The following is a 25281-nucleotide window of genomic DNA, read 5'->3' on the forward strand; positions in this document are numbered from 1 at the left end:
TATTCTTCCTTTAAACCTCTGCCTTTTCCACTCACTATTCTGGAACAGTCCATGATTATGTTGGGCAGGTTCCATGTCATAAAATTTATTCTACAAACATGAAGAATACCGTCCGATTTTTACCCTAAACTTACTTCCTGTAGAGAATGGGCTCTCGTCCATGTTGAATGCCTATTTTTAACAGTTTCTATTCTGAAACTCCAACCTTCAATGGACAATTTTATTTACCTGCCTGAACTACATCTTGTTCCAGAAAGGGTCTGAGGTGGGTGCGGAGGATGCCATTTTAGATCCTTCATTAATTCCTACTAAAAACCTTTCCAACCCCTTTAAACTAAGCTCTGACAAAATACAACTGTTGCTAATTTTTGAAATCTCCATGATCTTTAATATCTCTACACTTTTTCATAAGCTATTCCCACTTTCCACTCAGCCAATTTATTCATCTTTCAAGACCAATGTCCAGTGGAGCATCAGTGAAGAATTGCACCTGGTCAAGAGCAGTGTTTGGGGCCCTTGTTGTGCACCTCCACACCATATAAATAAATCTCTTTCTACAACAAGTTCAACACTGTATCATAGTGGTTTGTCTCCCTCATTCAACTATGAGTTCCTGACTGCAGAAGTTGCTCTTAAACACAGCAACCAGAATGCTCCTGGCACACATCTGGTGCTCAATAAGTGTATGTAGGATCTGTAGGTGAATGTCTGAGTAGATAGAAGGATACACAGATGGATGAATGGATGTGTCCTTCTTGTGTCTGCTGAGACTTCACCTCTGGCTTGAACCCAGGATAGACCTTCTGCCCACTGTTCTACCCCCTGAAATACCAGGTACCCAAAGCCCCAGCCTCACTCACCTGAGAGGCAGAGAAGGAGCAGAGCTGGGGACAGCCACATGGTCCCGTCTCTCTGGCTAGTGTCCCCAGCAAATCCAAGTCCCAGCTGGAATCCAGGTGTTTGTGACAGAGCCTAGGGCATCCACCTTCTACTTGTTCAAGTTTCCTTTGTGTTTCTCTCTCATTTACTTCCTTGTTCTTCTCCTAGACACTTCCTAATTTGAAGCCCTACTTAGAAACAGAAGAATGACAAGAGATACTTCAGAGAATGGACTAAGAACAACATGGGAAATCTGCTGATTTGTGCTTCATCTAATGGCAATATAATGTTTGGATCATACCCCAAGCCTCCATGAAAGCCAATCCCAATATATGAAACCTCCAACAGAGGTGAGCCTTTGAACCTGCCTCCCATTCTTCTTCCTGTCTGGGTTTGCTTGCTTGACATAACCAGCTGCTCCTGCTCTCTGGCTGCCTACTTTGGGGTCATAAAACATGCCCACTTAAAGATCAGGGGTGAGGACTCCCCATAACTCTCTCAACCATAACCTCCAGGCAGTTGACCTCATACCCTTTCCTCTAACCTAGTCTCTGTCTTGGCTCCAGACCCAACTTTCTGATTTCCTGTGGGGATACTCAACCTTCTTGTACATTATCAACCTAATTTAGTATAAGGGTTTTGGTTAAGGGTCTAGATTCTGGAGTTATGCAGATTCAAATCCCACCTCCATTATGTACTACCCATGTGCCCTTGGGCATGTTGCTAAATCACTCTCTTCCCTAGTTTCTTCATGTATAAGGTACAGTAGTTGGTAACCATTCTTGCATCATAGGAAATAAATGAGTGAACAAACATAAAGCATTTGGCACAGTGCCTGGAACATAGTAGTAACTACTCAGTAAAAATGTTAAATATCTTTAGAATAGTCCTGGAACAGGACTAGCTTCTCATCTGGTCTATCAACCAGCTGTACATTCCCTCCAATTCAACTTACACACCAGAGCCATATTCTTCTCTAAGACACAGGTATCTAAACATGTAATTCCAGTGATAAATAACCCCCATCATTTTCTTCTCTTTCCCAGTGGTTGATACCCATAGCCTATAACCTTCACTATCTTTTGAAACTCTCTATCAGATTATCTGTCACTTCAAACTTGCTGTAAGGGCACAATTTCTTATTTTCCTTCTTTCACCATATCTAATGAAATATGGTATATATGTTGAGCCCCAGAGGGAAAAAGCCACATGGCTCCTGCTTGCATGTATGTGACTAGTCACTCAACTGGGGGACCCAGAATGAGTGGAACTAATGGTAGGCACAACTCTGTGTACCCTGTTCTTCAGCACAGACAACAGTTGGAGGTTTCCATTCTCCCATCAAGAGCATCAAACAGATCTTCAGTCACCTAGGTCCTGCTTTTACATTGTTTTCTTCTGCTTTCTTTTTTCCCCCCAATCTGATCCTTGAAATTTTTTTTTATAAAATAAAGGAAATTGGAATGAGCAAAGGCAAGCAATAATGGTTTAAAATTTATAAAATATGTCTAATGTGGTCACATTTCATTATCCAATAAGAAAGGACAAATTCCAGGCAATATGGTAGACTGAGCCAATACACAGACTGTCTTCTAGTTCCAAACATGGAAATCCTATCTAAAACGCAACCCAAGGGGCACCTGGATAGCTCAGTCAGTTGAGCATCCAACTCTTCATTTTGGCTCAGGTCATGATCCCAGGGTAGTAGGATGGAGCTCTACATCAGGCTCTGTGCTAGGCATGGAGCCTACTTTATTTTTTTTTTAATTTTTTTTAACGTTTATTTATTTTTGAGACAGAGAGAGACAGAGCATGAACGGGGGAGGGTCAGAGAGAGGGAGACACAGAATCTGAAACAGGCTCCAGGCTCCGAGCTGTCAGCACAGAGCCCGATGCGGGGCTCGAACTCACAGACGGCGAGATCATGACCTGAGCCGAAGTCGGCCGCCCAACCGACTGAGCCACCCAGGCGCCCCTAACCTACTTTAGATTTTCTTCTCTCTCTCTCTCTCTCTCTCTCTCTCTCTCTCTCTCCCTCTCTTTCTCTTTCCCTCCCTCCGTCTCCCCTCTCTAAAATTTTTTAAAAAGAAAAATTAATAAAAGTAAAATAAATAAAATGCAACTCCAAAGGTTCTGATACTTAAGTGAATTCAAAATCAAGCAAAGGAGGAGATCCTGGGTGGCTCAGTCAGTTAAGCGTCAGACTTCAGCTTAGGTCGTGATCTCATGGTTCGTGAGTTCAAACCCTGCATCAGGCTCTGTGCTGACAGCTCGGAGCCCGGAGCCTGCTTGGGATTCTGTGTCTCCCTCTCCCTCTGCCCCTCCCCCACTCGTGCGTGCGCGCACGTGCTCTCTCTCTCTCTCTCTCTCTCTCTCTCAAATAAATAAATAAACAAACAAATAAACCAAAGCAAAGGAAATCCCCAAGTGCCAGAAATGTAAAGGGAACTGAAAGCCAAGACTATGAACAGGATCTGATACCAGATGGCTGATGGGAACTATCAGAATGGATACGGGCTTTAGGAGGAAAGGGGCTGGCATTTCAACAACCACAAGGGGACAGGAGCTTATGCCTTAGGTCCATACCAGATGGGTAACTGGAGCAGAGCTCCCTGCCCAAAACTGGGATCCATGAAGGGTCACCACAGCCCCAGAATGGAGTGAGGGCATACTTCATTGATAGCCTCAGGAGAGCACCAAGGTATCTTGGCCCCCTGGAGCCACAGGAGTTACAGTCTTCCATAAGAATTGGCACCCAAACAGTACTACACTGAGGTGTGACAGCCAAAGTCACTGTTTCCCATAGCATGGGAGGCTTGGGTAAAGTCATTAATATAAAATCAGGTTGACAAATGATGAGGCTTGCAGGGCTTTGGGAGACATGGATGCAAAACCACAACCATGCCTCCTGGCCACCCTCTGGTTTTCTATAGTCCATGAGCTAAGGACACTTTTACATTTAAAAAAAAATTTTTTTAGTGTTTATTTATTATTGGGAGAGAGAGAGAGAGAGCATGAGCATGGGAGGGGCAGAGAGAGGGGAAGACACAGAATCTGAAGCAGGTTCCAGGCTCCAAGCTGTCAGCACAGAGCCCGACATGGGGCTCGAACCAATGAACCGCGAGATCATGACCTGAGCAGAAGTCAGATGCTTCACCAACTGAGCTACCCAAGCACTCCTCAAACGCTTTTACATTTTTAAACAGTTGGAAAAATCAGAAGAAAAATATTTCATGACACATGAAAATTGCACAACACTACCATTTCAGAGTGTATAAACAAGTCTTACGGGAACACAACCACACTTGCTCCTTTCTATATTGTCTGAGGCAGCTTTTCTGCTACAAGGGCAGAATTGAGTAGCTGGCCCACAAAACCCATGATGCCGCCTATCTGGCCCTGATGAGAAGAGTTTGCCACCCTCTTGTCTGGAGGACAGGCCCCTCACCAGAGATCATTCCTGCTAGTAATTGGAAGCAGAATCCTGAGGCAATGGCAGCTACTTTAGATGTATGATAATTTTTTCAGGGTCCAAACAACCTACAGAGTGACTATAGGCCAGTCTTGGTTCAGGCTGAGTCCAACCTGGCCCAGTTAGAGACCCGGATGCTTCTGCTTGGTCCTCATCGGCCTCATTTGGTGTGGCCTGAGAAGCTGGCTCTCTCTTCTAGGCCCTCCCTGCTTCTCCGCTTGGTACAGCCCCATGTCACCTCAAGGGGAAGCAGCAGCTCCCACTCGCTCCTCCACCAGCACCTCAGATTCCTTGCCCAGTGTCTCCAGCCCCAATTCCCCATGACCCTGCTGTGCCCTTGGGACTGGCTGCTCTGGCACCTCACACTCAACACGACCAAAGTCTACCCCTCCTCTCTCGCTGGTCCTCTATCCCACCACTGCTTTATACAACCCCCTCCCACCTACCTATCAGCCTACAGACTCACTGGTTCCCTTCCTTTTCTTTGAATACATCAAATGCTTTCTCATTTCAGGGCCTTTGCATGTGCTGTTCCCTCTACCTGAAATGCTTTTCCTTTCACTAAGGGTTTCTCAATGCCTGTTAGACGTCCAAGTGGAGATGCTTAGTGAGGAGTTGAGTGTACAACCTGTGGTCCAGGTGAGAGACACACATTTAGAAGTTCACAGGGTTACCTGAGAGCACCAGGACCTAGGTTCCCAAGTTCAGCAACATGTGTGGACTGAGGAAGAAAGGTGGCAAAAAAAGTAAGGAGGAGGAAAGTGAAGCAAGAGGAAAACCAGGAGAGTCTGAAAGCAGGGAAAGGAACACATTTCCAGAAGGAAGGAGCCATTGGCTGAACCAAACACTACAGAGAAGTAAAATAAGATGCAGAAAGACAAGATGCCTCTGGACAGGATTAGAAGGAGGGATGTGGTCCTTGTCAAGACAGATTGGGAGAGACTGGGGGGAAAAGGAGGGAAGAGGAAACGGAGCCAGCCAGTGTAGACAGTGTTTCACAAGAAGCTCTGGGAAGAAAAGCAGAGAGAAAAGAGGCAGTGGCTGGAAAGGGCTAGGAGCAAAGGGGAGGAGCTGGCCAATGTGGCATCCAGGAGTGTGAACGGGCAGACTGCAGGGTCATGTCCTGTGATAGGCAGTCTCCAGGGTGTCATCATGCTGCTCACAGAACTTGAAATACAAGCACAAAGCTAGATTTAATTACATAAAATTTAAAGCATTTCTGTGGTTAAATAATAAAATAGGGGAAAAAATGCCAAAAACATTAAGAGCTTGTACAAATCAAAATGAGAAATACTAAAGCCTTAAAAGAAAAATTGGCAAAGACCATGGACCCGCAAGTCTCAAAAGAAGAAAGAAAGGCAAAGGACTAATATTCAGAAAAAATAAGTGTTTATCCTCACTGGCAAGCAAATTCATGGATATATGAAAACAACTAAATTATAAATTTTCCCAAATTAGTCAAGATGGCTTTTTTTCATGTTTATTTATTTATTTTTGTGAGAGGGAGCGAGCACATGCACAGAAGCAGCAGAGAGAAAGGGAGGGAGAGAGAGAATTCCCAAGCATGCTCTGCACTGTCAGCACAGAGCCCAACTTGGGGCTTGATCCCACAAACTGTGAGATCATGACCTGAGCCAAAATCAAGAGTCAAATGCTTACCTGCCTGAGCCACCCAGGGACCTGTTAGTCAAGATGTTTTTAAGGTAGTAGTAAAGGCAGACAAAGGTGTGGTGTTATAGGAACTCATATATTCCTTGTGGGTGACACACTGCTCTGGTTCTACAATGTAATTTAGCAATAGGTGTAAAGAATTATAAAAGTGGCCTTTCTCTGTGCCCCATATTTCTGCTTTGCATAATCTAGGCTAAGAAAAAAATTGGAAATGAGAACACATATTAATGAAAAATTGAAAAGACACTACTTACCTAACAATAAGAGACTATATACTATTGTGAATAGGTATGTAGATAGATAATAGCTAGATAGATTGAGAGATAGATAGATAGATAAGATAGAGCTAGAGAGATAGATGATGGATGGATAGAGATAGATAGATAGATAGATAGATAGATAGAAGATAGATGATAGATAGATATAGATGATACATAGAAAATAGATAGATATATAATAGATAGATAGATAGGTGATACATAGATAGATAGATGACAATGAGTAGATCTAAGAGCGAACAGACAAGTGACTAATACACTGTCCTTATTTTCTTATGTATGAATTGAATGTAGAATGTAGTCCTGATCATAACTGCAAAATCTGACAACAACCAAATGTTCATCGACAATAGAATGGATAAATACATGTGGTATAATCACACAGTGGAATCTTATTCAGCAACGAAAATGGGCACACTACAGCTGCAACATGATGAATCTCAAGCATAATATTAAGTGAAAGAAGCAAGTCATGAACATATTTACAATATTATCCCATCTATATGAAGTCCCAAAGTAGGTAAGACTAAACTATATAAAATTCATATAGAGGTGATAGAAATCAGATCAATAGTTGCCTGTAGCAGGGGTAGGGATGGTCTATAAAGGGGCACAAGGGAACTTTCTGCGGTAATTGATAATGTCCTATATCTTGATTGTGGTGTTGGTCACAGGGAAGGAGATGGTCAAAACTCATTGAACTGTACATATAAAATGGGTGCATTTTCTTATATGTAAAATGTACTACAATATGGTTGATGTTTAAAATCGAGGAAATGAATGTCACAACTATCAGAGTATGCATATATCTAGTGGAGGAGGGAGAGGGTATGAACAGAAAGCAGATATCTGGGGTACTGGCAATGTTCTATTTCTTGACCTCATTGGTAGCTATATAAAAATTGCTTTATGATTATTATGTAAATGGTACATATATGTTTTATGTAGTCTTTTCCATGTGTATCTTACAATTAAATGCATGTGTGTGTGTGTGTGTGTGTGTACAATTAAATATATATGCAGTGGAGTAATGTCTATGGAATTTCAAGACAGAAAATCAATGTCCAAGAATGCTCTACCTTGTAGACAAAAACAGAAAGATATTTCAAAAATGCAAGGACTCCAAATGTGCATTATCCATTTATACTATGTTAAAAAAAAAAAAAAAGTCTCAAAGTACTCCACCCAACCGAGAAGTCAATCCAAAGAATTGAAATTTGAAAAAGATGTGGGTATAAAGGAAATAACAGTAGAAAATCTGTTAAACTTTAGAATCTATGTCTAAATCATCATTATTAATATGGTTATTACATTTATTGAAAATGCTAGAGTTTAATATTTGGAAGAAGACACACGTAATTTTTTTTAAATTAATAAACGTAAGCTTCTGGGTCTCAAAGCCCAAAGCATCACAGATATTTCTCACTTCCTGTGGAGAAAGGGAAGGGAATGGTGGCCAGATCCGTGAGTTCTGTTCAACCATCAAAAGGTTTGGGCCTTTCTTCCTGGCAGGATTCTGCCTGTAAGTGGAAAATCAAATATTCCAGTCAGGAGCTGAGTGAGAAATTGGCAGTGCAGGGATAAGATCTGAAGTTTCTGAGAAAAGTGTGGGCTGGGCAGACCTAGAGCATCTCAGGGAGACAGGAAACTGCAGAACTGCAACACCCAGGAGGGGCTAGGCAGGGGTCCCGATTATAACAATAACTGCTTCTCTTCCCCAAGCACAGTGCTAGCGGGTTCCCCAAAATTATTTCTGAAGTTCACAGCAAAGCTGTAAGGCAGTTACCATTATTCCTACTTTGTAGATAAGAAGACAGAGGCAGAGGGAGGTCCTGATACCAGACTTCATCAAATCAAGTTCACAAACTCCAATCTGGTTTGTTATCCTTTGGGATTTGGGGGGAAAGCCAGTAGAGGAAGCAGCAAACTGACCAAGAGCTTAGTGACCAAGAAGTAGGGAGATCACTTTCCCAAAAGGAAGCACAGCCTCTTCCCCACCTCCATCACCCCAATGTCTTACCAATGCTTTGCAGTTGGGGGCCACAGGCTGCACAATCCACAGCATGGCTTCTATGACATGGGAACTACCATCCAGTGTCTACCCACTGCCCAGAGCCACTCTGCCAGGGGACGGCAGGAGGCCCTTAGGGCTGGGACCTGCCCATCTCCACCAAAAACTGAAACACATGCATTTGGGGAATGTCCCCAGCTGCCATAGGGGAAGAGGCTTAGTTTCCAGAAGACAAGACTCCCCTTATTACTACCTGCTCCACCACTAGGGAGGAGGTAGAAAGCTGGGGCAGTCCAAAGAGGAGCACAGACAACATCATTAGGGAAATGCTAGCCATCAAGGAATGCAAATCAAAACCACGGTGAGACACTGCTTTATACCCACTAGAGTGGCTAGCATCAAAAAGTCTGAGAGTGAGTCTTGACAAGGATGTCGAGAAGTCAGAACACCCATATACCTGTTCATGGGAATGGAAAGTGGTGGAAAACAGTCTACAAATTCCTCAAAGGATTCGAAGGAAGTGAAAGGACCGGGGCAGGGAGCTGGAGCCACACAAGAGAGCTGCCTCCCAAAGACAGGTGTCTGGACCTCTCCCCCACTTTCAGCAATTGTACAGTAATAAGTTATTACCATAGAAATAGTGTCTCCAAAGTGGAGAGGCATGGTGTCCTCAAACCAGTCTCGAATCCAGACACCAGAGTGTAGACAACGCAGACGTTGCTGGTGGTTTTGAAAGAAACTGAGGAAACTTTTGAAGTCTGATTCATTGGCTTCCTTGCTGTCAAATTTTCACCAAATTTTCCAGGTTCTGGGGTAAACATACACTTAACCTGACAGGTTGCTGTGCAAAATGACTGCACTGGGCTATTGAGTCTCATCCTTGCAGCCAGGGTCTACCACCAGAAACTGTTTCACTAAGCAGAGCAAAGTTTTCACAAACTGGGTGATGGGACTTCCCCCTTTGATTCTGGCCAGCAAATCCCAGACTTTAGCCTCTACTACAAAGCTGTAATCATCAAGACAGCATGGTATTGGCGCAAAAACAGACACATAGACCAATGGAATAGAATAGAGACTCCAGAATTGGCCCCACAAATGTATGGCCAACTAATCTTTGACCAAGCAGGAAAGAATATCCCATGGAAAAAAGACAGTCTTTTTAACAAATGGTGCAGGGAGAACTAGACAGCAACATGCAGAAGATTCTGGCCAGCAGTTTGGCATGGATTTGTTCAGTCCGGTAAAAAAAAAAAAAAAAAATAGTAATTCCTCAAATCTTACTGAAATCCCTCTGTCTAGACTCTCCAGTGCAGCTCAAGACCAATTCAGGATCCTTTGTTTGGATCCTCAAGGGCAACAACTGGGGCTGCCTACGGGACCTTCTGGTGCGTGATCAACAGTCACTTGCTGCCTGCACACGTCCCAGTGGATCCTGGATGCCTGGTGGCTGCACACCCAAGTCGTTGCTAATTCTGCCTTACAGTGGCTCATTCACCTGACCACTCACATTACTGCTGCCCCAGTCACCCTCCCCGGCCCCAAGACAGGTTGTGCCACTCCATTGGGCCTCTTGAGAATTGGGGTCTACTCCTGTGAGGCCCTGCACACCCAAACACCAGGCCTCTGGCTTGTCCTTACTTTGTTTATCATGGGAAGCTTGGCTGTTGTCCCCCTTAACCACTGGCCTCCCACTGCTGAGGAGAGTACACCTCTCCCTCCCTGGCACCTCTGTAGCCCCCAGTTTCTTCATAAGGATGGTGGTATCCACCTCCTAAGGACTGTTGTTAGGAATAAATGAGATCAATGATGTCAAGTGCTAGGCACAGACCCTGGTGTCATGTTAGCAGCTGCTATCACAAGTGCACACACACACACCTGTGGGCTGACAAAATGCCCCATCCCAGCCTGTGCCGTGCAGTGGTAGCCATGGTCTCGATATCTTCCCGCCCATCTGCTTAGGTGGTGTGATCTCATGGGACCTGTGTGTGCCTGAACTTCCTTCATCGTTTTCTCCACCTCCTCCTCCCAGGGAAGATTCAGTAAGTGACAAGTCCCAGCCCCAGTCACCTGAAGGCAGAGAGGGGGCCGAGCTACAAATAGACCGGTGGTCCTGTCTCCCTAGCTCCAGAACACCCAGATCCTTCTCGTCTGACTTCTGGCCTAAGAGTTCCAGCCCTGGATACTGTCACTTCCTGTCCATATTTTGTTATCTGCTTCCTTCCTCTGCTACTTCTTCATTTTAAGCTGTAAAGTTATCAGGAAAGGGGAAGGACCTGCTGAAATAGAGAGTGACCCAAAACCACAGCCACAAGGGGAGTTTGATGGCACCATGTTCCCTCACCTGCTGAGGCCCCACCCAGACACGGCAGAGCGCACCCATCCCTGGGAGGCCAGTTACCCCTCCATCTCAGGCTGTCCTCTGCTTTCAACCCTATAACTTTTCCACAACTCTAGCCCTGCCCTGTGGGAAATGCCTGTCCACTGTGGTCACACACAGGTCCTCTTGGGGGATGGTTTCTGGTCCAGCTATAACCAAGGTTTACATTCCTCCACAGTTCAAATCTTAACCTAGATGCCCTTTTTGGTGTCACAAAGAGGAGGGGGGATGTATACCAGTCTTAAAGTTCTAGAGGTTGGAAGTCTGAAATTAGTTTTGCAGGATCAAAGTCACAATGTCAGCAGAGCTTCATTCCTTCTGGAAGCTCCAGGGCAGAATCCACTTCCTTGACTTCTTCCACCTGCATGTGGCTCATGGCCCCACATCACTCCACCCTTGGCTCCCATTATCATATCTCTTTCTGTGACTCTGACCCTCCAGCTTCTGTTTCATAGGAACCCTTACAATAATATTGGGCCCACTGGATAATCCAGGATAATCTCTCCATCTCAGGATCTTTAACTTAATCACATCTGTAAAGTATTTTTTTGCCATAAAAAGTAAAATACTCACAAGTTCTTTTGGGGGTTACAATGGGGACATCTTTGGGGGTGCCACTGTTCTGCCAAATAATGGAGTTAAGGGAGGGATGAAGAGAGCCCGTTCCCTTCCTTTCATAATAACAAGCTCCTCTTTTACCCCCTAAACACCTTTTCATTCTGCACAAGGGGTCCCATGATCTCCCACTAGTTTGGTGATTCACTGGAAGGACTCAAACAACTTAACAAGTTATGGTCATGGCAAAGGCTTCTTAAAGCAAAAGATACAGTAAAGGAGTATCAGGAATCTTATCCATGAGCAAACACTAGAGGTGGGGTTGGAGGCTTCTCTGCAAGGGCCATGGGAATGGGCACTTCTCTCTGGCTGCCAACTAAAGGTATGTGGGAGATGTATCCACCCAGGGAAGCCCACTTCAGTTTGGAGGCAAGAGTTCTTAAAGAGAGTTGATAAAGTACCTACAATCCAGGCACCAGCATCTTCATGATGACATGGAACAATGTTGACCACCCGCTCCATCCTGACCCACTGTCTCGGGTTTACAGAATAATTTCACTCATTGGTGACAATGTGAGCATTCCAGGAGTTAAGTCATTAAACCTAAACTTAACCCTAACCCTAACTCTAACCTGGCCAAGTGTCACTGACATGGCCCTGGGCATTCCTAGAGATAAGTAAGAGCTGAATGAAAGAGACACACTGCATTAAACCTTTCTTTGCACACTCCTCAAATGGAGCATGTGCATTGACCTGTCTCTGCCTCCTGCCCTGATGGGGTAATCCTGGATTCACCAGTGACTTCCCATCACTGCAACCAACATTTCTGTGCATGTTCTGTGTGTCAACACTGTGCTAGAGCCTGAGAAGGCAGAAAGATAAACCTTCATTCCTGGTCCTACTCTTAGGCAACTCATGGGATCAAAGTTACCTACTGCTGCATAACAAATTACCCCAAAACTTAGCTTAAAACAATAATATATACTATTACACAGAAATTGTGCATGACTTTGTTTACAGGGTTTGCAGAAGGCTGCAGTGTTGAATGGGACCGCATTCTCATCTGAAGGCTCAACTGAGGATGGGTCAGTTGCTAAGTTCATTCATGTAGCTGCTGGCAGGATTCAGTTGCTCACAGACCATGGAACTCAAGGCTTTTATGGATATTGGTGAGAAGCCCCCTCAGTTCCTTGTCATATGGTCCTCCCAACATGCTCGCAACATGGCATCTGGCTTCCATCATAGCAAGTAAGTGAAAGCCAGTGAGACAGAAACCAGAGACTTTTTTTTTTAGAGAGAGTGTGTGCGTGAGAGTGAGTAGGGGAGGTGCAGAGGGAGAGGGAGAGAGAGAATCACAAGCAGGCTCCACACCCAGCACAGAGCCTGATGCAGGGTTCAACCTCACAACAGCGAGATCATGACCTGAGCAGAAATCACGAGTCAGATGCCTAGCTGACTGAGCCATCCAGGCACCCCCGAGTCTTTTGGTAACCAAATAGCAGAGTGCCATCCTGTTAATTTGCCATATCCTATTCATTAGAAGCAAGTGGGTTCATCCCACACTCATTTCCCCTTAGCTCTCACTAGGCCTCTTTGTAAGACCCTCGGTACAGAGAAAGCCGCTTACTTAGGGTGCTAGGAGTTAAAGGGCCTATTGTCTTGCTAATTAACTCATGAAAAAGTGTGAGGATATATTTATTCAACTAGAAGTGAGGCAGTAACCAACTGATAGCCTGTTGTCACACCTGTCTAGAAGGACAGTGTCAGGGTGCCTGCCACATTCCTCATCCTGCAGGAAAGAAGTCAAGACACCTGCAGTCAGATGACCAAAGGTTTCACCTGGGAGGTCACCTGTTCAGTACTTTTTTTTAATTTTTTTTAACGTTTATTTTATTTTTGAAACAGAGAGAGACAGAGCATGAACGGGGGAGGGTCAGAGAGAGAGGGAGACACAGAATCTGAAACAGGCTCCAGGCTCTGAGCTGTCAGCACAGAGCCTGACACGGGGCTTGAACTCACTGACCGCGAGATCATGACCTGAGCCGAAGTCGGACGCTCAACCGACTGAGCCAACCAGGCGCCCCACCTGTTCAGTATTTTTAGCAACACCTTGGATGAAGGCATAGAAGGCATGTGGGATTCTTCTGTAGATCACACAAATCCAGGGGAGAGGAGTATCAAAAAGAATAGCAGATAAGATGTGATTTCTGTACCCTGGGCATAAGGGCTGAACCTTAAGGAAAGAGAAAGGAACTCCTCCTCAGGACAGAGGCCACTGAGGATGGAGGACAGAGGGACAAAGAGAGAGAAGGAGTGGGGAGGGGTTCAGGCTAGAGCCAGGTCAGGCCCCCTCGTGCCTGGACACTCACTGCCCCAAAGCAGCTCTGTTTGCAGCTTGTCACAAGAAAATCCTTTTCCTAGAACCTGCTGCACATAGGGATGGTGCTTTCAGCTGCCATTTAAAGCAAGACCCACATTCTTCATCCCCTTCTCCCCTTTGCTGAATGCATATTTGGCACAGACAGATGTGGGTGAGACCTCTGGGGGCTAACCACCTGCCCACATTGTGCCCAGAGTCAAGCAGAAGTCGCAGGAGGCCTGGCTTGCTCCTCCCAGGTCCCTTAACTGCTTACCCTCCTCCCTGTGCCCTGGACCCAAACCAGCAATTGCCATGGCAGCTCCATGTGGAAGCTCCTACACGGCCAATGTCCTCCATGTATTATCTCAATTATATACAAATCCAAGAAACAGAGGATGAGAGCCATCGAAAACCTCTACTGGGTCATGTTGTAAGCACTGAAGTTTGAACACACATCCATCTCAGTCCACAGCCCATGTCCTCACATGGAGTCCTGGTGTCTGCTGTCAGACCAGCCCAGGAAAGGATCCGGCAAAGATGACTCAATGCCCAGGCACAAAAGTCTCTGCTGGGGCTGATTCATTTCTGGCTTCACATCCCAGGGATGGGTCCAGGCTGAGTTTGGAGCAGAGAGGCCAGGAACTGTGTCACCAGACAGGGAGTCACTGGGGAGTGAGCTGCAGTTACACTGGGCTGGGCAGACCATCGTCCTCAGAGGTGACGCTGAAGCCAGGCCAACCAAATGGCAGCATAACTGAAGCTCAGGAAGAGGCTGACTTTCAGCAAGACCAGGAATAGGAAGCTGGCAAAGAACAGGAAGGGCCTGGTGGAGGAAATAGGGTCAGAAGAAAGTGACTACAGTGCATTAGTGAGAGGCCACTTTGCACCCCACCTTTAGACTCTGAACCCAGCACACAAGTCATGGACCATCATCAGTGCCCCCCCTGCCACGCTGGTTCTGATAAGATGTTCCCCAGGACAGAGAGACAGAAGAGAGAAAAGGGAGAATGGCTTACTATGTGGGGAGCCCTGGCTCCATGCTTCACCCTATTCCCTTAATGTATTCTTCACAGGGACTCTGTAAGGCTGTTCTGTTATCATGTCTGTGGCAGGTTGTATTTTCCAAAAATGGTCACAGCAATATTTCTAGTCCCACATGCTCTTCCAGAAGCCTGACTCTTCTCTATCAAGAGGTGGAATCTATTTCTCATCCCTTTGAAGCTGGATGGACTGGTGATTGCTTTGACTACAGAACATAGAAGCAATGTATGATTTCTGAGAATAGGTCAGGAGAAGGAGACAGGGCCCACCTGGCTGTCTTGGAACACTTGCTCATGGACCCAGCCACCATATTGTAAGGAAGCCCAGACCACATGCAGAGGCCACATATGGGATTCCAGCTGAGGTTCCAGACATCCTGGGGCAGAGACAAATTTCCGTGTTGTATCCTGTCCAAATGTTTGACTCACAGAATCCATGAACATCATAAATGATTATATTTTTTTACTAGTTTTTGGCATAAAACAACCACAAATAACAAGAACAACCATAGTCACTAGAATCGCCCTCATTTTGTTTTTTTTCATGTTTATTTGGTTATTTTAAGAGAGAGAGAGAGAGAGCAGGGAAGGGGCGGAGAGAGAAGGAGAGAGAGAATCCCAAGCAAGTTCCACACTGTCAGCGCAGAGCCTGACAAGGGGCTCGATCTCATGAATTGTGAGATCATGACCTGAGCCGAAGTCAAAAGTCAGACACTTAACCGACTAAGCCACCCAGGTGCCCCAAATCATCCTCATTTTACAGATGGGGCAACTGAGACATGCAGAGTTTAAGTGACTTGCCCAGTGTCATCACCCTGTTAATAAAAAGTAGAGCTTCAATGGGAACCCAAACACTGGCTACTAACACCCTCACACTTAGAGACGGGGAAGGAGACAGAGCAGAGAACCAAAGCAGAGGCCAGGTACAGGGGCCCTGGCCCTCCTTGGGACCTGCAGCAAGTATTAAGGTGTCACACCAAAGCCAGGGGAACCCCAAGCTTGCATCCCCACCAGGAAACTATAAAGCCAGGATAGTGGGACCCTCCTGCAGGGACATGGCTTTTCTTACCAGGCAGGAAGGCCAGGGCTGGCCATGTGACTGGTCAGAGCTGGGGTTCCCATGCTGGCCAATGTCTCAGTGGTCATCATTGATACTGTCGCTGAGCCTACAGAGCAAGTCACAAGTCACTCTCTGCCCCAACCTCCCAATGGCTCAAAGTCTTCAGTCATCATAACACTGCACGTCTCCCCATCTTCAAGGGACGCTGTGGTTACACAGAGAGGAGAAGTGTCCTGGGGGAGGTGCCAAGACCAGGCAGGAGAACCCCATATTACTTCTCGGGGGGTGGGTACCCAGCCCCATCTGACACCAAGACATCCCAGGCACAGGCAGGGGATGCTGGAAGGAGGGGTCTTTCAGGGGCCTCAGCCAGCCCTCCAAGAAACCCCACAAGAGGCCTTCCGGTGAAGTTCCAGCACATTCTCATCACTGTGGGGACTCTGAAAACTCCAGAGGGCAGGACCCAGACCCTCCCTCTTTCCCTCACCCCCACACACAGAGCAGGTATATGGCATAAAATAAAAGCATGGAAAAAATGCTGGTGTAGATTTTCATGTGCCCCCTTCTGAGTGGGGACCCGAGTGAGGGAGCTGTAACTACATAGTTGTGTTCATGCTGGGCTAAGAAGAAGCAGGACACCAGGGCTGGGGTCCCCAGCAGAGCCATAGGGCAGGGGGGCCATGACCCAGCTCACGTGCTACCTCCTTGGGAGGGAGCCCTCCTGGGGGCCTTGTACCCAAGGTAGCCCCTCCCCACTCAAACAGCATTTAATCCCTATCTCACTAGCCCCCCCCCACACACACACTTACATTGTACCTGTCACCATCTGTATAGTGAGTGGCTGCATGTCCGTAAAGGATGGGCTTCCCCTGCCCCACCACTGTTCCCAAGCTCTCCTGTTCTCTGTTCCTGTCCTTCCTCATCTCCACTCCAAGGTCAACATCTACAACTCCCTGCAAGCCCACCGGGCTGTGAAGACTGAATCTGTCTGCTTTCCCCGTCTCCCCCCGACATCACCAGACTAGGTCCATAATAGGAAGACAATAATGTTTCAATAACTGAGGGAGAGAAACAAGGGGACCCCCTAAAGCCCATAAATAAAGCCACTTTTCCCTGCCAGAACCTGGAGATGTGAGTGTTGCAACTTTGGTTTGGCCTGGATGATAGTACCAATGGCTACCATCTTGTAAGTCCTAACTAACTACCAGCCACTGTGATCAGCGCTTCACCCCTACCAACTCATTCAATGCTCTCAATCACTGTACAGCAACACTATTGTTCTCCAGTTTTACTAATGGGGAAACTGAGGCACAAACCAGTTAAGTAACTTGCCCAAGTCACACAGCCCACAAGTGGCACAGCTGAGACTTGAACACAGCTTTCTGACTCCAGGGCTCAAGATGCAACCCGACTTATTTCACCAGTCACACTTACATGTAGGCACGGACACAGGCTTTTACAGATGCCTGTGCCTACACGCAGGTGCATTCCTGTCCCCCTGGGTAGCCAGTCATGGGCCTTGGCTGGAGCCTCCTTTCGCTCCTCAGCAAGAGAGACTGGGCACCCATGACCTCAACCTATGCAGGCAAAGGGTGTGGGAAGGGATTACCTGGAAAAATAGTCACGGCCACCGGGGCCTGGGGGACACTTGTGGCCCTGTCCACCCCGCACCAGTAAGTGTCTGCATCTCCTTCCTCCAGGTCCTCCGTGATCACATGGAAAAGGTGCTCTCTGGGGTTGTCTCGAAGGGTTACTCGGCCACGCCTCACCTCTTGCCCTGCCATCTGTTCTGTTTCAATGACTCGGACACAGTCTGTCCAGTTGGGCCCTCGGCACCAGAACTTCCTGTGACCCTCCTCTCCCACATTGTACCGGCACTCCATCACCAATGTTCCTCCCATTGTGCCTTTTAAGATCCTGGGAATGCTCAGAGTGAAATAGCCTGAAAAACACAAACCCCCACACCTTATCCAGTGCATCCTGTAGCTCCTGGCCCCTGTTCACCAACTTGCAGTGACCTTCAATGAACAGAGACACCATTCCCCATCCCTGGGTGCCCCCCACATCCTCCCATGCTCACCCCTCTACAGGAAACATGCCTAGTTGCACAAACACATGCCTACATGGGCAGCTGTGTTCCCCTCAGATCTGTGAGCAAGATGAATTTTCTCCTGCTTTTCTAGCAGACCAGAAAAAATCTTTCCTCTATGGCAAATCAACTTCCCTCCACATAACACACATACTCATCTCTCAAATCCTCCTTCCACACTCACCTCTCCCCTCCCCCAGCCCCCACCAAGCCATTTTGACCTTCTTGAGTCTCTGGAGGTGATATTAGTCTGAATCATTTCTCTTGGGTGATTTTTCACTCTGTTATAGGCCCAACCTGGCTCTCCTCCGTTAAGAGGGGGAGTGAGAGAAAATTGAGCAAGGATCCAGCACTGTCCTCATTATAATAGCAAGTATTGATTCAGAGTTTAGGAAGGAGCAGGCACTGTTCCATGCTCTTTACATGTGTTAATGGGTTAATGGGTTTAATCCTTGAAGCCACCTCTGGCAGGACTCATCTCTGACTATCCCATGTCATGTCCGGGCTTCAATAATCCTCATGTTAACACAGCATTACAAAGAGTGGGATTTGGAATCTGAACACAGAGGACAGAAGGGAGAGAGAGGGAGTTTCTCTCAAGTTACAGGACTAAAGCTGGAACACTCTGCTTCTGAGTGAGGACCCCACAGTGGATAATCTGGTGTTCCCCAGGTTGTGGGGGGACGAGGGGTACAGGATGCTTCCCCTCCACCCCAGGAGTTAAGTGGGAGCAGAGACACAGAGGAAATCAATAAGAGCTGGGAGAGTCTGAAGCCATGTGCTGACTAGCCTTAAGTCAACCCCTTTCTCTCCCTGACAAGGGCAACACATGATTCTACACAAAGAAGAACCACTGGCAAATAGGGGTCATGCCCCAAGTCAGGAAAAGTCAAGTGGGTGATTACCCAGAGGATAATATTTCCCTTCTCCATTCTCAAGGGAGGATAGGTGGGAAAATCAAATAAGTAGAACAAAACTTTGAATCTTCCAGGAAGATTTTCCCAGCCTTCCACACCTCCTATATGGATCTGTCTCTGTAGATTCTCTTCCTCCCTGTCATCTCCAGCTCCACGGGACATGCCCCTGCCTCAAGGCGCACTCACCCGGAAGGCAGAGGAGCAGGAAGGCACTGGAAAGACACATCTTCTGGCCTCAGTGGATCGCTACTCCGCCGTATCTACAGGAGGAAAGGTGCACTGGACCCCACAGTCCTCCAGAAACTCAGTGCCAAGTACTTGCTTCTCTTTGTTTGTTCCGCCTTCCACTCCTACCCTTGCGATCACATCTCTTTTTAATTTCTCAAAATGAAAAATAAGGAAGATCCCTGGAAAAATCTGTGTGTGTGTGTGTGTGTGTGTGTGTGCACAGATGAGGAGAAAAGTTGTTTAAAAATATTATGTACTTGGGGTATTTGATAACTAACCTAGAAATACAAAAATGTGGTTGCTGGAAAGGAACTTCATCTACCTCTCCGGTGCTCTTAAAAGTTTTCGCCTGAGGGCACCTGGGTGGCTCAGTCAGTTGAGCATCAGACTCAATACTGGCTCAGATTGTGATCTCATGATTCATGAGATTGAGTCTCGTCTGTACTGCAGTCCCCTCTGCACTGACAGTGTTGAGCCTGCTTTGGATTCTTTCTCTCCCTCTCTCTGGCCCTCCCCCATTTGCACGTGCGCACTCTCTCTTTCTCTCAAAATAAATAAATATTTAAAAAAAGTTTTCACCTAAAACCCACAATAAGAAATAAGTGTTACATTTCAGCCCAGAATTACCACCCATATTTATGTCTGAAACAAAAGTCTCAAAAAATAATACTGTGCACTAAGATGTTTTCTATTCTATTCCAATTTTTAAAGGTTTATTTATTTTGAGAAAGAGAGTGTGGAGGAGGTGTTCAATTCTATGCACTGTGAAATCATGACCTGAGCTGAAATCAAGAGTTGGATGCTTAACCTGCTGGGCCACCCAGGCGCCCCTGATGTTTTAACCTAGTAATTCATCATAGCCTACTGACTGATGTAGGCCAATCCTTTCAAGTTAGGGTTGAAGAAACCAAAGCCCAAAAGTTAAGGGATTTGAACAAGGCCAGCCTGTGTGATCAGATGTAAAGCCAACCCAGAACCCAGAACCCTACAACTCTGATCAGGTGCTCTTTCTCTCACCTTGTGTTACCTCAGTGATGCAAAGCACATACTGAGTTTGTTGAAGGAACGACCACTTCATTCAGCTGGACTCTTGACTTACCCCTTACCCCTGGCTGAACTGAATCTCTCATTCCTACAAGCTCCTCCCTCCCCTGCCAGTCAACTCAAGGTAGATCTTAGTGTTGTCCAAAGTAAGTGCTGCTACCTCACCGACTCCCTGGAGTTCAGGAAAACTCTCAGCTCAGTTAGAGCAAGTGAGAGTGACAGGGAACCTCCCTTAGAATGCAAAATTATCATTACTCACAAAGACGGAAGAGGCAGCAAGCAGGCTGCCTTACCTCCTTTCTTCCTCACTTCTTCTCCCTTCCCTCCCTCCACTCTGCTCTTCCTCTCTCTCAGGCTTCAGCAGGTGGTTCTGTCTTCATCCTTCTCAAGTCTACATTCTGCCTTCTAAACAAGGCCCCAGGGCTGTTGGCCCCATTGCTGTACCTCACCCTTGAGTCACCAACTTCCACTGTCAGCTCTGTCCACTCCAGGGACACCCTGAGCATCAACGGAGGGTGGGGTGCTGTGGCAGTGGCATTTTCATCATAGCCCCCACCCACACCTACGCTCAGCTAGGATTACCCAACTAGCACACTTAGGAAGGGCCCCGTGTTCCAGCAAAGCTGCAGCAAAAAAAAAAAAAAAAGAGAGAGAGAGAGAGACACACACACACACACACACACACACACACACAAACCAAAATATTTGCAAATCATATGTCTCAAAGGGATTAATATCTAGAATATAGAGAAAACGCCTACAACTCAACAACAAAAAGCAAACAACCTAATTCAAAACAAAAACAAAAGCAGAAAAACAGAGGACTTGAATAGACATTTCTCCAAAGATATTTAATTGACCAGTAGCACATAAAAAGGTGCTCAACATCACAATCATTAGGGAAATGCAAATCGAAGCCACAAGACACCACCTCACACCCATTAGGATGGCTACTATCTAAAAAAACAGAAAACAAGCATTGATGAGGATGTGGAAAAAGTGGAACCCTGGTGCACTGTTGGTGGAGATGTCAAATGATACAATCACTGTGGAAAACAGTTTGGTGATTCCTCAAAAAATCAAAAATTGAATTACCATATGATTCAGTGATTCCAGTTCTGGGCATATACCCAAAAGAACTGAAAGCAGAGTTTCAAAGAGTAGCATGTCCACAGTAGCATTAGTCACAACAGACAAAATGTGGAAGGAACCCAAGTGTCCATTGACAGATGAATGGATAAACAAAACGTGGCATATATATACAATGGAATTATCCAGCCTTGGAAAGGAAAGAAATGCTATACTATGTTACACATGGATGAACCCCAAAGACATTACACTGCATGAAATAAGCCAGTCACGAAAAGGCAAATACTGTATGATTCCACTTACATGTGGTACTTAGAATAGTCACAATCATAGAGACAGAAAGCAGAATGGTGGGTGCCAGGGGCTGGGACAGGGGGAGGAGAACGGGGAGATAAGTTTAATAGAGACAGAGTTCCAGTTTCACAAGATGAAAGAATTCTGGAGGTGGACTGTGGTGAGGGCTGCACAACCATGTGAATATTTTTTTTTAATGTTTATTTTTGAGAGAGAGAGAGCAGGGGAGGGGCAGAGAGAGAGGGAGACACAGAATCTGAAGCAGGCTCCAGGCTCTGAGCTGTCAGCACAGCACCCGACGTGGGGCTCAAAGCCACGAACCGTGAGATCATGACTTGAGCTGAAGTCGGACACTCAACCGACTGAGCCACCCAGGCACCCCATGTGAATATATTTAATGCCACTGAACTGTACACTTAAAATGGTAAAGACGATAGATATTATGTGTATATTTTATCACAACAAACACACACACAAAAGAACTGTACATCAAAAAAAGCAAGAGCTGCGTCTGGAAAGGAGGGCATGGAGGAAGGAGTAGAAAACCATAAGAGTGGAAGGAGGAAAACCGTTGGGATTCCTTGCAACTTCCTAAGCAGATCATGACTATCCCTGGTGTAGCATAGAGAGCACAGCTGGAAGAGATGTGGCAGAATACCCAGTATTTGATGGCTGGGCACTTCACAAATGCAACTGATAATATTTTTCTGTCTTTGGCAGAGGCTGGTACAATTCATTAGGCTACAGACACAGATGGAGAAGCAAGTGTTGGAGAAAAGAGCTGAGGGGAAATCTGAACCCCAAGATGAATCCAGGGAGAACACCACATGAAAACAAAGCAGAGATCAGGAATGCCAAAGATTGCCAACAAACCACCAGAAACCCTCAGAAAGAGCCAACTCTGATGACACCTGGATCTTGGACTTTTGTCCTCCAGTACTGTGAGCCAATAGATTTCTACTGTTTAAGCCACTCAGTTGAAGATACTTCATTACAACAGCCCTAGGAAACTTACATACTTCGAGAGATAGAAGGTAATGTCTCTCTGGACTAGAGGAAAGAAGGGGAAATTGGGTTATAGAAAATAAAGGAAGCAATCCCTATCAAAATAATACCAGCATTCTTCACAGAACTAGAATAAACAATCCTAAAATTTATATAGAACCAGAAAAGACCCCAAATAGCCAAAGCAATCTTGAAAAAGAAAACCAAAGCTGGAGGCATCACAATCCTGGACTTCAAGATGTATTACAAAGCTGTAATCATCAAGACAGTATGGTACTGGCACAAAAGCAGACAGACCAATGGAACAGAACAGAGAACCCAGAAATGGACCCACAAGTGTATGGCCAACTGATCTTTGACAAAGCAGGAAAGAATATCCAATGGAATAAAGACAGTCTCTTCAGCAAATGGTGCTGGGAAAACTGGACGGCAACATGCAGAAAAATGAACCTGGACCACTTTCTTACACCATCCACAAAAATAAACTCAAAATGGATGAAAGACATAACATAAGACAGGAAGCCATCAAAATCCTAGAGGGGAAATCAGGAAAAAACCTCTTTGACCCCAGCCACAGCAACTTCTTACTCAACATGTCTCCAGAGGCAAGGGAAACAAAAGCAAAAATGAACCATTGGGACCTCATCAAAATAAAAATTTTCTGCACAGCAAAGGAAACAATCAGCAAAACTAAAAGGCAACCAACAGAATGGGAGAAAATATTTGCAAATGACATATCTGATAAATGGTTAGTTTCCAAAATCTATATAGAACTTATCAAACTCAACGCCAAAAAAAAAAAAAAATCAAATAAAAAACCCAAATAATCCAGTGAAGAAACAGGCAAAAGACCTGAATAGATACTTCTCCAAAGAAGACATCCAGATGGCGAACCGACACATGAAAAAATGCTCAATGTCATTCATCATCAGGGAAATACAAACCAAAACCACAATGAGATACCACCTTACACCTGCCAGAATGGCTAACAATAACCACTCAGGCAATGATAGCGTTGGCAGGGATGCAGGGAAAGAGGATCTCTTTTGCACTGCTGGTGGGAATGTAAACTAGGTGTAGCCACTCTGGGAAACAGTATGGAAGTTCCTCAAAAAATTAAAAATAGAACTATCCTATGACCCAGCAATTGCACTATTAGGTATTTATCCAAGGGATACAGGTGTGCTACTTCAAAGAGGCACATGCACCCCAATGTTTATAGCAGCACTATCAACAATAGCCAAAGTATGGAAGGGGCCCAAATGTCCATCGACAGATGAATGGATAAAGAAGATATGGTATATATACTATGGAGTATTACTAGGCAATCAAAAAGAATGAAATCTTACCATTTGCAATTATGTGGATTGAACCAGAGAGTATTATGCTAAGCGAAATAAGTCAGTCAGAGAAAGACAAATATCATATGACTTCACTCATATGAGGACTTTAAGATACAAAACAGATGAACATAAGGGAAGGGAAGCAAAAATAATATAAAAACAGGGAGGGGGACAAAACATAAGAGACTCTTAAATATAGAGAACAAACAGAGGGTTACTGGAAGGGTTATAGAAGGGGGGATGGGCTAAATGGAGAAGGGGCACTAAGGAATCTACTCCTAAAATCATTGTTGCACTATATGCTAACTAACTTGGATGTAAATTTATAAATAAATAAATAAATAAATAAATTTTTAAAAAAGAAAGAAAAGAGAGGAAGCATTAGAGAAGCTTATTAAATGAGAGGACAGAAGGCTGAGGAAGCTTATACCTCTCTGAAGGTTTTTTTCCACTCTAAGGAGAAGCAAGGAGCTGAAATGGGAAGTAGAGAATGAGAGGAAAGTGTTGGGATAGTGGCTAGAGAAAACGGAGAGGGAGCCGACCAGGAGCATGTCTAAGGATTGCTAAGGGCTGCTGAGAGCCCAGTTAATTGAGACTGAGAGGGTGGTGCTAACTGGCACCATCACTGAATTGCCCCCGGTAGCACTCAGTCACCCCAGAATAAGACAGGGAAATGTACAGGTGCAGTGATAGAGAGTGAACAGTTTGGGATTTGTGAGGCAGAAAGACAAGGTGGGGAAGTAACATGATAAACATTGCATAGATGAACCTTGAGGTCCAGTCTCATTAGGGGAGAAAGTGAAGAAAAGAGAAGGGACATGGTGCACTGGTCTACATAAATATTAGCTGCTGTAACAGTCCTAAAATCTCAGTAGCTCAATGCAATACAGGCTTATTTCTTGCCTACTTTGCACAGTAAAGAAAGTCAGGGAACTCTCCAAGTGGAAGGATCTAGACTCTTTCCAGCATACAATGCCAACACCTTCAATACTGGTCCTGTTTTTATCATGCATTGTGGGGGTGGGTATTGTGTAGATGTCTTATGGGCAGGCCTGGAAGTGGTGAAACTCACTTTCACCCACATCCAGAAGGACCATGAGACAGAGGCTCTGCAGGGGAATGTCATCAGAAACAAAGTAAGCCATGTCTATGCCTAGTCCTTAGAAACATGCATTTCTGCTTCCAGGAAGATAGTCCATTTTTTCCCTATCCCTCCCCCAAAGGACATCTAACCCCTGGATCTGACACATAAAACAAAAATAGGAAGGTTCTGAAAGGTGAAGAAAAAGTAGACTGGCAAGGGACCTTGAGAGTCAAGGAACAACAAATGAATTGGTAAGTTCTCTGGGTTTTCTTTTGGCTTCATATACCCCAAACTTGGAAATACCCCAGACTGGAGAAGACAGCAATCAGGATATATTAACAGGCACAGGGAAAAAAGGGTGAAAGAGCCTCAACAAAAACCATCTCTCTTGCCAAAGAACCAGGAAATGGACAATCTAGCAAAACAGAAGCTTAGAGGGCAACTTTCCTACGTCTGGCCAAACCACAGAGAAAATGGCAGCCCCGC

At 45.5% G+C, this 25281-nt stretch overlaps 2 protein-coding genes and 1 long non-coding RNA gene across 8 annotated transcripts in view; 1 reads left to right on the forward strand and 2 right to left on the reverse strand.

Annotated features, from left to right (window-relative positions):
• LOC102963787 (CMRF35-like molecule 1) overlaps positions 1-25281 on the reverse strand; it is a 101833-nt gene that overhangs the window by 897 nt on the left and 75655 nt on the right. For all 3 annotated transcript variants that reach the window (XM_042965498.1, XM_007091227.2, XM_042965497.1), the window contains one exon: positions 861-1067. The gene's annotated coding sequence lies outside the window, so the exon portion shown is untranslated. The remainder of the gene's footprint in view (positions 1-860; positions 1068-25281) is intronic.
• On the forward strand, positions 1011-22487 carry LOC122233426. Of its 2 annotated transcripts, XR_006210964.1 has the most exons (4): positions 1011-1229; positions 6595-6820; positions 12264-12491; positions 22084-22487. It is a non-coding gene; the product is annotated as an uncharacterized LOC122233426 (long non-coding RNA). The 2 variants fall into 2 exon arrangements; XR_006210963.1 differs by lacking the exon at positions 22084-22487 and having other exon boundaries at positions 12264-12585.
• LOC102963130 (CMRF35-like molecule 6) overlaps positions 13264-25281 on the reverse strand; it is a 41996-nt gene continuing 29978 nt past the window's right edge. Inside the window, exons 1-4 of one of the 3 annotated variants that reach the window (XM_007091224.2) lie at positions 18895-19356; positions 17312-17644; positions 15712-15808; positions 13264-14425 (exon numbers count right to left, since the gene is read on the reverse strand). In XM_007091224.2, the coding sequence (XP_007091286.1) occupies positions 14314-14425; positions 15712-15808; positions 17312-17644; positions 18895-18934 (582 nt within the window). In that variant the 5' untranslated portion in view covers positions 18935-19356 and the 3' untranslated portion in view covers positions 13264-14313. Of the gene's footprint in view, positions 14426-15711; positions 15809-17311; positions 17645-18894; positions 19357-25281 lie in introns of those variants that run through there. The other 2 variants (XM_042965500.1, XM_042965501.1) reach the window with 2 other exon arrangements.

Source organism: Panthera tigris, chromosome E1 (assembly GCF_018350195.1).
Source record: "Panthera tigris isolate Pti1 chromosome E1, P.tigris_Pti1_mat1.1, whole genome shotgun sequence".
NCBI lineage: Eukaryota > Metazoa > Chordata > Mammalia > Carnivora > Felidae > Panthera > Panthera tigris.